The following is a 12,142-nucleotide window of genomic DNA, read 5'->3' as shown; positions in this document are numbered from 1 at the left end:
GGGTCAAGGGAGCGTCACAGACCTTTGCCGGAAGACAGAACGGCGGCGGCTCTTGGGGTCGGCGTGCCGGCCACTTGGCCAGCAGTCCGGAGGGGAGGGAAGCCCGGGGTGCTCAGGGCCGCGGAGCAGGCTCATGAACTGTTAATTTAATATGGACTCAGGGGGAAAAAAGGCACAGTGAGCAAAGTGTCTTGCCTTAGGAAAGTGTCTTGGCACAGATGAGCCTCAGCACGGAGTCTGTGGTCAGATGAGCATTAGCTTCCCCCCAGGGCTGATATGAATTGACAGGACACACCCACAGGAAGTGTCCAGCACTGTGTCTGCCTCATCTCCTCGACTCACACACAGAAACACGGGCTCCATCATTGCCAGGCAATGAATCCCAGCACTGGGCGGGGACCCAGGGCAAATGGGGGAAAGACAGGGACCACTCAGAGTCACTAGCTGAGACATTTCATGGGGCCCTTCCGCCTCGCCCAGAGCTTGCACGACTCACTGGGCTTGTGGGTGAGGGAACCTCTGGTTCCATCCTCCTGAGGCTCTGGCTGGCGGCTCCCCTGGCGGGCTGCGCTGGTCAGCTCGCCCACCGGACTCAAAGGCTGCTGGCATGGAGTGCTCCCTGCAGAGACAACAGGAGCAGTTCCCAGTGGTGGAAAGTCCGGGAGCCACCGTCTGGAGAAGCACGGAATTATCAAATGCTTCCTTTCCAGCAGGTCTGACATCAGGGGGCGGGGGGTCTCCAAAAAATAATAGTGAGTTTTTTGTTGAAATATTGAATGTAATCAAAGTAAAGAGAAAGTAAAGTGAAATTTATCAGCTACACAGGTGGGGTGTGGGGCTGGGGAGGTGGGAGGTGGGGTGGAGGGAAGGTTTACTGTGGTTCTTGGTGGTGGAATATGTGCACGGGTGAAGGGATGGGTGTTTGAGCATTGTTTAACTGAGATTAAGGCCTCAGTTAACTTTCTACATGGTGATTCAATAAAAAAATAAATAAATGAATTTTTTAAAAAAGAAAAGGCTGGGGCAGGCAGGACTGAACTGATGTAATGGGGTGTGGACGGGGCGGCACAGGGCTTGCTGCTTCCTGGTTTACTTGGCAGGTTGGCACAGAGTCCATCTGGGCTTTGTTGAATTCTGACAACACCTTTGGAAGTTTTAAACAAAAAAATACCCTGCGTGACAAGTTGGACTGCCCACTAGGATGCCCACCGCGGAAATCTAAGTAGGGAGATATGCTGCTTTGTGATCTGAGCACAGAGCAAACACCTCTCTTACCCTCCCCATGGGGACAGGCCTCCTCCCCTGCAGTCCCTCTGCTCCCCCAGCACAGAGGGCAGCAGGTATGAGAGCTGAGAACCTCAGGCAAAGGAAGCTGACAGAGCAGAGACAAAGGATGAGATGGGAAGGGGAAGTAAGTACCTTTGAACTCCTAAGCAGCCTAACTGTGGGCCTGCAGTTAGATCAGCCATTGATCAGAAGCCCAGGCCCCAAGACTCCTTCCTGGGACTTGGAATTTGGTCACGTGGGGACCCATTTTATTCTCAGAGCAGTGAGGTGCTGCTGGTTTACCTCTATGCTGTGGGGACAGAGTGCGTTCAATCCCTGAAGTCTCTGAGCCCATGGGCTCAAGGCTTGTCATGTGGCCACAAGTACACACATGGGGGGGGGGCACCACTCAGTCCCCCTCAGGGGGTTTGAGCAAGGCCTGCTCTCCTCTCCGCATGCTTCTGGGGCCACAGGGAGCCAGTGTCCCTGTCTCTGTGGACACACACACTTACACATTCAGGCACACGAGTCTCCTTCTTGGCCTTCTGGAATGGGCACTAGGCTTGTGTTTTCTCCTCCCTTGTGGAGGTTTCTCTTGTTGCAGGGCCAAGAGACAGTAGCCTAACAGTGGCCCACATCTGCCCCCGTGGCTGAGAGTGCAAACGCCCAAAGGTGGGCTCATGGGAAAGAAGACTTTTATCTGATAGTCTCCTAGCTGAGCTTTACTCTGACCTACCTTCATGAATCAGATCTTTCAAAACATCCTAGTCAAGATGAGGTGACTAGAGGCTAGAGTGACAGCACAGTGAGTGGGGCATCTGCCTTGCACATGGCTGACTTGGGTTCAATTCCTGGCACCCTAAATGGTCCCTCATGTGGAGTGATTCCTGAGCACAGAGCCAGGAGTAAGCCTTGTGCATTTCTGAGTGCAGCCAAACAAAAGCAAAACAAGACAAAACAAAGGTAAGAGGGGATCACCTATACATTTATGGTCAGCTTTTTAATCAGGGGCACCAAAATATCTGGATGCCAATATTTTTATTGTTGTTAAAAATATTTTGGTTCTGTGCTGCTGAAGTTAAACCAACAGAAGGGTTTGGAATGATAGTACAGTGGGGAGGGTGTTTGCCTTTAGTGTGGCCAACCTGAGTTTGATCCCTGGCATCCCATATGGTCCTCTGAACACTGCCTGAGTGCAGAGTCAGGATTAACCCCTGAGCACCGCTAAGTCTACCCCCACCTCCAAAATAAATAAATAAACAAATAAAACCTAAAAAAAGGGAAAGACAAAAAGGAAAATTTCAAAACAAAGTTTAAGAAAGTTCAGTTAGGGAGGGTAAGGGTGAAATGTTCCTGGGTCTATTTTTATGTTGTAGAGGAGGATTTTCAAAACATTTTCTACTTGGCCATTTTTGGCGGTTTTTTGTTAGTTTGTGGGCCACACCTGGCAGCGCTCAGGGATCACTCCTGGTATGTTGAAGTTCAAGCCTGGATTGGCTGCAAGGTAAGAGCCCTACCAGCTATACTATCTTGTCAGCCCAACTTATATGTTATTAACAGAAATTATATAGTAAATGTTGATGAAAATCTTAAAACATTAAAACATATACTCCACGGGCTGGAGAGACAGTACAGGAAGGGGTTAATACACTTACCATGTATGTGGCCAATCCAGGTTTGATCCCTGGTACAACAAGGCCCCCCAATATCACTGAGGACAGAGCCAGAAATAGCCCCTGAGCAGGGGAGGGTGTGGCACAACACCCTCCCCTTCCCCTGCTGTGCATTTGTGTGAGTGCTCCCAACTTCTTAGACTGCAGCTCATGAGCCCTTAGGGTAACTCACGGAAACTGAATGTGAGAGGGTTGTGAGCATGTGGGCCACAGGAGAGTTATTATTTTGGGGGGCTCACCTGGCGATGCTCAGGGCTGACTCCGGGATCTGAGCTCAAGGATCACACCTGGCAGGGTTCGGAGGAACTGTAGAAGGTGCCAGGGATCAAACCTGGGTTGGCCATGTGCAAGGCAAGTGCTCTCCCTTGCCTTGAGAGATATTCTATCTCTCCGGCCCAGGAAAAGGTTCCTGAACTGAACACTAATTCAAAAATCAAGCTCCTCACGAACCCGAGGTGCTTCTGGCAGCACTTGCCCAGGGTGGCATCTCAGGAGCCAAGAGGGGCGGCGAGTGGAAAGAGTGTAAGAGGCCCCCTGTGTGCTCTGGAACATGGCACTGCTGGGATTTCCCCCCACAGCGATGGCCCCACCCCCACCCCATTTCTGCAGCACCTCCCCAAAGCCAAAGCTCACTTGTCGGTGACAGCTTTCAGGAGGGTCCAAAAGGCAGGCTGCGGCGAGTGCTTCCGTTGGGCACGCTTCTTCCTTTTGTCTCCCTCCTTGGCGAGGATGTGCTTGGTGTGCAGACAATGGATGAATATGGCCTCCAGGGCACTGTACACGGTGTTGGCATCAGTTTCCTCACTTGTCACCACCGCGTCCCAGGACACGTACTGCTTCTGCAAGGCCTTCATGGAGCCCACAAGCCCCTTCTTGATGACCTGGAGGGCGGCGCGGACAAACACCAAGTTGGTGGCACCCCTCGGAATGCCACTCTGTCCTCCACCAAACATGGGATGGGGCACACCAACACCAATGCTTTGTCCTGCTGAACTACCAAACTAGCACCACCTGTTCGAACTAGCTAGAGGCACAGAAGGAAAAATCACACATACACACCACTCAGAGGAAGCCGCTGTTTGTAAGGTTGTTTTTATGCAATAACATTTGCATACCTACGTATTTGGATATGGGGTGGGGGAGGCGGATTTCAGGAGGCCCAGGCGCCCCTTCAGTGATTCTCAGTAGCTGGCATGGCAGTTCAGTGTGAGGGCCAAAGGGTCTCTGCTACCTGTACTGTGCAGTGCTGGGCATTAGCTGGGTCACCCCCGGATTCTGGGGGCCATCAGAGCCATGCCCACTGATGCTGGGAGACCAAGTGGTGCTAGGGATGAAACCTAGGTCAGGTGAACACTTAGAGTGTGCCCTAACTGCTATACTCTCTCCTGGTCCCAAGTAGCAATTAAAAAGTTTTTCAGGGACTGGAGCGATAGCACTGTGGGTAGGGCGTTTGCCTTGCATGCAGCCGACCCAGGTTAAATTCCCAGCATCCCATATGGCCCCCCTAGCACCACCATGAGTGATTCCTGAGTGCATGAGCCAGGAGTAACCCCTGTGCATCGCCGGGTGTGACCCAGAAACAAACAAAAAAAAGTTTTACAAGGGACAGGGAGCTATGCAACAGGAGGGGCATAAGCTTCACAGTAAAAGGCTTGGGTCCAGCCGAGCACCACCAGGAGTAGACCCCAACTCTCACCCCCTACACCCAGACAGGAATAGCCCTTGAGCACCACCTGTGTAGCCCCACCAAATATTACCCAACAAAATGTTTTTTATGCTTCCTCTTACCTAAGCTTCCAGAAAATGGGCTGCCAGGATTACGTCAGCACATGTAGTGGCATCAGGGTTTGGACTTGTGGCCTCAGGGGCTTGTGGCCTCATTCAGGCTTTAAGCCACTGCACCACCTATAGCCCCTGGTGTTTTTTTTTTTCTTAAACAAAGGCTATTCCTGCTATGCATCATTGGGTGGGCCTGAGAATGTTTTGGGGAAGCAGTGACTGGGCTCAAAATCAGGGCCTTAAAGACAAGAGCTTGGCCACTGGCCACCTTCTCTATTTCTGAAACATGGGCTTAGAGCCACATGGAACTGGGATTCAGAGGTGGACTCCCTCAGAGGGACTGCTCCGGAGCCTGGGGAATGCCTCTAGACAGGGCTGAGCTTCCCACCTGATGCAAGACCAAGAATGCAGAGCATCAGTAAGAGGGAAAAGTGCTGTGTTAGAGCCAGAAAACAAAGGAAAGACAGGCATTTCTTTCTATGGTAAGAAAGAGTCTAGGGACCTGATCAGTAGTAGAGCAGGGCTGGCCCTTGCCCTGCATATGGTTCCCTGAGCCCTGCAGAGTGATCCCTGAGTACCAGCCAGGGATCCTGCACACACCCCTGAGCACACACCAGATGTGGCCCCCAAACAAAATACAGGAAAGGATTCTAGGGCGTTGGAGATGCTCAAAGGGCTGAGCACATGATACCTGGCATATACAGGGCCTGGCAATCAATCCTCTACACCGCATGTAGGAACTCCGGCGCACCGCTGGTGGAGAGCAGCACAGCTGGAAGCCTCACTCCCACCCAAGAGAGAGAAAGACATGAGACTGCAGAGGCCTGAATTTAGTCCGGCTCTGTGCCTGTCACCAGTTGGAACATCTAGACACTTCAGGTTCCTGAGTCCCAATTTCTATCAGATGGAAATAAATTTCCTCATCTATAGCACTGAGATTACTACACTGAGGACAAGGCTGGATTTTTTGTTTGTTTGTTTGTTTGCATTTTGGGGTCACACCTGGTGATACACCGGGGTTACTCCTAGTCCTGCACTCAGGAATTACTCCTGGCGGTGCTCAGGGGACCAGGTGGAATGCTGGGAATTGAACCCAGGTTGGCCATGTGCAAAGCAATTGCCCTACCCGCTGAGCTATTGATCCAGCCCCATGGCTGGATTTTTAAATGTACTTTTCTGTCCCCCTCATCTGGTACAGTTCCTGGTACATGGAAGTGCTCAGTAAGTATTTGCTGAAAGAAGAAATTAAGTGGGGCAGAGGTGATGGCTCAAGGCCTTTGCATGTGGGGGACTTAGGTTTGATCCCCAGTACTGCATGAACTCTGAGCACCGCAAGTCTTATGAGTAGCTTCTGAAATTTGAGCACTGCTGAATGTGGCCTGAAAATCAAGAATAAGCAAACTTGAAGTAGGGCAGGGGAGACAGTTTAAGTAGTGACGGCACCATATGGCCCCCTCGGCATGCTGTTCTGATGGTCTGAAATCACCAAAATGTTGCCATGATGCCCTGCTAGCACCTCTGGGCTAAGCATGAAGAGCATCACAAATGGTTCCATGATGTATCAATTAATTTACAAGAGATGTCCAGAACTGGAATATCTATAGAAATAGAAAACATCTGCATGGCTGCCAGAGACTCAGAGAAAGGGGAACAGGAAGAACTGCTACTGGGTGCTACAGTACTTCTTTCACGGGGGTGTGAATATTCTAAAGTTTTTAATGTTGGGCCAGAGACACAGTATGTGGGTTATGCCACTTGTCTCCCACGTGGCTGACTCCAATTCTATTTGCTAGTACCACATATGGGCTCCCAAACACTGCAAGGAATATTTATTGGGCACAGAGCCAGGAGTGAACCCTGAGCAGTGCTGGTGCCCAATGCCCCACCTCCTTCCCCCCCATAAATAAAGGATTTTAAATCTTTATGGAAATTCAACTTAAAATTTTCTTTCTACATTAGATAGTATTACTATATTATATAGAAGGTCCAATCAGGGGTCAGAGTGATAATGTAGAGTGTAGTGCTTGTCTTATAAGCAACTGGCCTGGGTTTGACAACTGGTACCTTCGATGAGCTTCAGGCTGCCAGGTGATCCCTGAATGAAAAGCCAGGAGTAAGCTCAGTAAGCCCTGAGCACCACTAAGTATGGCCCCAAAACAAAAACAAAACAAAGATGCAATGCTTTCTTCAGCTGAACTTCTACGAGGTAGGGTAGGAAGAGACAACGAAGGCACATATGCACCAGAAGCCTACTGCCTAAAGACTCAGTCCTTGTCAGGATACAAAGCCAGCCAGTGGCTCTGCCCAACCTCTGAGGAGCACTGGGAAGGTGGCATAGGGAACAGCCTTCCGAGGAGAACCAGCCTATGGGACAGACGTCCCAGTGGCCAGGAGGAGAGAAGACACAACTAAAGCTCGAAGTTCTTTGCTGGCAGAAAGTTCTCAGAATAATGGAACATCAGCAAGGAGAGAAAGCAAGCTCAGCTTCTCCCAGAAAGACACCTCAGAATTTGGTTTCCAGACAATCCAAACATTGTTCTCACACCCTGCCTCTCCCAGGGAATGCAGGGCCCATGGAGAGGCCAGGAGAGCCCAGGCCCACAGCCACCAACAGGTCCCCTTGCAAGGGCCAGAAGGAGGTAGTCTTTCGACTACATGGGAAGGAATGGACATCATGTGAGAGGGGAGGCCAGGCCGAGGGATAGTTGAGCAGCAGCGGTTCCTGAGGTCTCCTTACTCCTTTAGAGCATATGACTGGGGATCAAAGGGAAATATCAGTGCTGTGGGGGCTCAGGGAGGTCCCCTGAAAGATTTCCAGTGAGCCTGCTGCCCTAGGGCTTCTTGATGGCTCTGGGCACCACAGGGTCAAAACCTATATCCTAGTCACCCATGTGGGTGGCCACTGAGGCAGTTACTGTCTTTGGACATTTACTGTTTCCTGATTTTCCCAAGTATGAGTGTTTTGGGCTCTGAGGCAGAACAATTGTTGTCCACTTTCACAGAGAAAACTGAGGTTCAGTAGGAATGGGCCCAGAGAAGGCACAGAATTCTCTGGTCTCCTCACCCCAACCCTACGCTTCTCACCAAACCACTGTCACGGGTATTAAAATAAAAGCATTAAAGGCAACTTATTAATGAGACTTTTAGGAGATAGGCAGATGCTCCAGTTGGTTGGAGAAGACCTAAACTCATGGAGAAACCACAGTGCTGAAGTGGCAGCGGCTCCAGTCAGCTCCCATGTCCCAGCACACAGCTAGGAAGGAACTGCCCTGGTTGTTTGGGTTTTCAGTTTTCATTTTCCTCTTTATATTCTTTTACCTTCTCTATACACTTCCAATTTTACTTCTCCAATTTCCATTTTCACTCTCCCCCACCCACCCTGCTGAGATCAAAGAACAAAAAGAGAAGAATGCTTTAGAAGAGGCTTACATTGAAAGAAGAAATGCAGGGGCTGACTTTCCTGCCTTCAAAACACTTCATCCAGGAGTAAAAAGCAATCTGTGCTCCTGAGAGACTTCTCAGCCATCCCTGCTGGCCAGCTTTCTGGGGCCTGACCCCAGTCCTGTACTGGGCCGCGTGGAGCAATAGACTGACTCTCAGCCATGCAGTGGCGGTGCCACCTGATGAATCGTGTTCTGCAGCTGGGGAAGCATGGCAAATTTTGCTGTTGGAAGAAGCGTGACAAGGTTATCTTCTGACTCAGAAGGGCAGCTGACTTTTCAGCCACAAGTGCTCAATGAGTAAATGGCACTGTCTTGCACTGAGCCAAGCTGGATTTCTGGACTAGTGTCTTGTGAGGGGCAGAATGGGGGTGGGTGGGAGAGGTGGGGAGAGAGAGAGGGGAAGGTCTGTGTGTGTGTGTGCAAGGGAGAGGGAGAGAAAGAGAGAGAGAGAGAGAGAGAGAGAGAGAGAGAATGGGAACTGAGCCTTTGAAGGAACCAAGTGTAGAGAGAGAAACTTCCACTGTATGATTCCCAGACTAAGCTTGGGATACAGGAGGCAAGGATAGGTTGCTGGGGGACACCGGGTGAAAACGTTCTTTCCTTCCATCCAGCCAAGAACACCCTTTTCCCCTCACACTCTTCTCTCATGTTCCCTAGGACTCTGAATAAAAACAGGAACTTCCCCGCCCCACAAGTTTATCCACCAGTGCACCTCCAGGGCCCCAAATAGTGCTTTTGGGAAAACACTTGCTGAATGAACTGATGAATAACATAAAAACAAGGGCAAGTCAAAGATAGCTCATGGTGGAGAACAGGCCTTGCCCACAGAACACGGGTTTGATCCCCAGCACCACACAAACCAACAGAGGCCTGGGGCAGGTGTCTCCAGTCACTGAGAAAGGGAAGTGAAGAGGAGAGCTCCTCCCATTAAACCCAGCTGCAGAAGGTGAAAACCAGTCCGATTTCTGGCACCTTAAGCAGGGGGATCCTGGAGGCACTTGAAGGCGTCTCAAAGGAATGAGACTCGGAGAAGCTGCACAGAGACTATGGGTTCTCCTTAGGGTCCTTATCAACAACCGTGAAATAACCAAGTCTGCTGCCCGGTCAAGAGAATGTGGAGGGAATGTGCACCCACCATGCATGGGGCAAGTGTGTGTGCTGCTCTGAGGTCATAGTTCCTTGGGTTCAGGAGTGTCCCAAATGGTCAAAGCTCAATGACCTGGCACCTGCAGAAAGAAGAAACAAACTTGACAGGCCCGGGTGGTTGTTGGGGCTGACCAGCAAACAGCTCTGGCTGGGGGAGCACAAGGTGAGGAGCCTTAACATGTGCAGGACAACTCACACACCATTCTGCCACCACACAGTGGCATCTCCACTTCCCCAGGCCAGCACTGTGAATGGAAGGGCTGGGTCCTGCAGCTGCAGTGGAGTGAGCGACTGAGGCACCAGCACTCACCTTCAGGGATTTGGCTGCTGCCTACCAGGCGGGTGGCCAGCACAGGGAGTCCAGCATCAGTGCCAGACACACAAACCCCAGGAAGCCCAGGGGAACAGAAGGTGAGGAGAAACTGGCTACGCAACAGGGGCGGCCCCCCATGCTAGCTGACCAGTGGAGCCTCTCGGGGGTCAGTCCAGCCAGTCCCCTTAACTGCCAGGCTGTCCCCCAAGTTAGCTGACCCCAGGAGACCCCTCGGGGGCAAGTCTAGCCTCCCCCTAACTGCCAGGTTGTGCGCAAGCGTCTGTATTTAGCTGCTGTGCGGCAGTGAGGGGGGTTAGCAGAGGGCTTGAACTTTCTCAGACCGCATGGGGACTGGGCCAAGGGGCCATGGGTGCAAGCTGAGGCCGCGGGCAGAGGTGCAAGGACCTTGCTGGGTTTGTCATGAGACGGATGAGGAAGCGGAGACGGGGGCCAGGGAGGACCGGGAGGACAAGGGAGTGAGGCGCTGAGCTCGGGCACATTTAAGGGCTGGTCCAGGTTGTCACGAAAGCGCTGGGCTCCACCGGCCACTCGCCTTGGCTGTGCTGGTGAACGTGGGGCCAGCGGAGGTGGAGGGGGGGCTTGGAGGAGGGGCCCCTGGTTTTTGGCTTTTTTGGGGTAGACACCCGACAGTGCTCAGGGCTCAGTCCTGCGCTCCACACTCAGGAATCCCATACGCGATGCCGCGGGGGATCGAACCCGGGTCCCCGGGCGGGCCTCGGGGTGCACTGCAGGGAGCTGAGGGAAACTGGGCTAAGGGAGCCGAGCCCGCGAGGGGCAGAGCGGCGAGGGCGGCCCCCGGGGTCGCGGGGCGGCGGCGGGCCGGGGTCGGGCTCGCGGGCTCGCGGGCTCGGGTGGGGAAGGGGCTGGCAGACGCCGGGCTCGGGGCGGGCGCCCGGGGGGCTCCGCGGGGGTTCCCCGCCGCCGCGACGCTTCCCCTCTGCTAGCCCCCTCAGCCGTCACTCACCACAGGGAGCCGGGAGGCGGTGACGGGCGCTCAGGGCCGGGGCAGCCCCTCAGCTTCGCTCCAGACGCGGTGGCCGCCTCGCAGCCTCAGACAACTGGAAGCAGCGCCCGCGGCGATGACGCAAGCACGTCGTCTGGACGTCGGGCCACGCCCCCACGCGACGGCCCAATCGCGGGGCCCCGAGGAGGTTGAGGGCGGGGCCAGTCATTAGGGGCTTCGCCCCAGATCCCGGAGGAGCCTGAAGACCTTCCCCCTAGTGGGGCTTGCCACTGTCGCAGGTGTCTTAGGCACTAGATCCTACTGGCTACCTTCCCTTGCCGGCCACCTTCTGTGTAAGGATCGTCCGTCTGGGCTTCTGTGAGTGAAGCTTGCCCACTTGTGAAGCCGCCCGTCTTTGCTTTTCCAGGCCGTTGGCGCTGGGGACCAACAGAGCTCAAGCACCTTCCTGCCCAGGGGGCTCTCAGGAAAACGTGTTTTCCCTACTCCTTATAACAGGAGCCGCCCTGAAAGCCCACCGCGATGTTTTATAGTCAACTGTTTGGCATCTGTCCCAAAGACCCAAGACATTTGCACCCTTCTGGTCTTTGCAGCACTATTCACAATGGCCAAAATCTAGAGCCGACCCAAATGTCCAAGAATAGAGGACTGGTTAAAGAAGCTGTCTCTATCTTTAAAGGTACATCTAGAATGGAATACTACTCAGCTCTAAGAAAAGATGATAGCATGTAATCTGCTGCTATGTGGATAGATCTGGAGATTATCAGAACAGATGAAATTAGTCAGGAGAAGAGACCCACAATAACCTCCCTGACATATAAACGAATTACGAATAAAACATCAGTACTTTGGCTCCTTCTTTTTCCGGGTGGGATGTAGAGATCACTCTCAGGTCTGTGGTTGGGAAATGGTCACTCCTGGCAGTGCTTCTGGGACCATGAAGTGTTGTGGCTCGAACCCTGGCCTCCAGCATGCAAACTCTGTGCTCAGCCAGTGAAGGCAATCTCTGCAGCCTGTGTGACCTTTGATGGCAGCCCCAACTTATCCTTCCCTGCAGGGCATGGTGAGAGTTGGGAGGCTTTGAAGTTCAACCCCAGCTCATGGACTTGGATGTGTGAGCTTGAGCACTTGAGCACTGGCTGTCTAGAGAACAGCTATCTCTTATTCCGCATCCACAAACTGAGAGCCCTGACAAGGAAGTGACGGGCAGTTCACTCAGCACACTGACCCGCAGAATGTGCTGGCCCCAGGCTCCTTGCAACACACTCATTTCATATGTCCAAAGTGTCAGCATTGATGTTGTGCTCCTTTAGGTACGTGATCAAATCTGGCTCACTGCTCATTTTCCTCACTCATGTATTTAACTTTTCCTGGCTTACAAGTGCACGGGTGATATATCAAGATGATTACTTTTCTTTTTGGGTCACACCCGGTGATGCACAGGGGATACTTCTGGCTCACACCCAGGAATTACTTCTGGTAGTGCTTGGGGGACCATATGGGATGTAGGAATCGAACCTGGGTCAGTTGTTTTCAAGGC

General features: G+C 52.5%; 1 protein-coding gene across 1 annotated transcript in view; it reads right to left on the bottom strand.

The window, feature by feature from the left end:
* The window catches only part of LOC129406599 (uncharacterized), a 65,255-nt gene extending 54,544 nt beyond the window's left edge, over positions 1-10,711 (bottom strand). The window contains exons 1-4 of the mRNA XM_055144925.1: positions 10,606-10,711; positions 9,297-9,387; positions 8,148-8,382; positions 3,573-3,820 (exon numbers count right to left, since the gene is read on the bottom strand). Coding sequence (XP_055000900.1) covers positions 3,573-3,820; positions 8,148-8,382; positions 9,297-9,334 — 521 coding nt within the window. The 5' untranslated portion in view covers positions 9,335-9,387; positions 10,606-10,711. The remainder of the gene's footprint in view (positions 1-3,572; positions 3,821-8,147; positions 8,383-9,296; positions 9,388-10,605) is intronic.
* Between the last annotated feature and the right edge of the window lie 1,431 nt (positions 10,712-12,142).

The sequence above is a fragment of the Sorex araneus genome, chromosome 7 (genome assembly GCF_027595985.1).
Source record: "Sorex araneus isolate mSorAra2 chromosome 7, mSorAra2.pri, whole genome shotgun sequence".
Classification (NCBI taxonomy): domain Eukaryota; kingdom Metazoa; phylum Chordata; class Mammalia; order Eulipotyphla; family Soricidae; genus Sorex; species Sorex araneus.
Note: the sequence above shows the minus strand (reverse complement) of the source record. Positions and strands in the feature narration are given on the sequence as shown.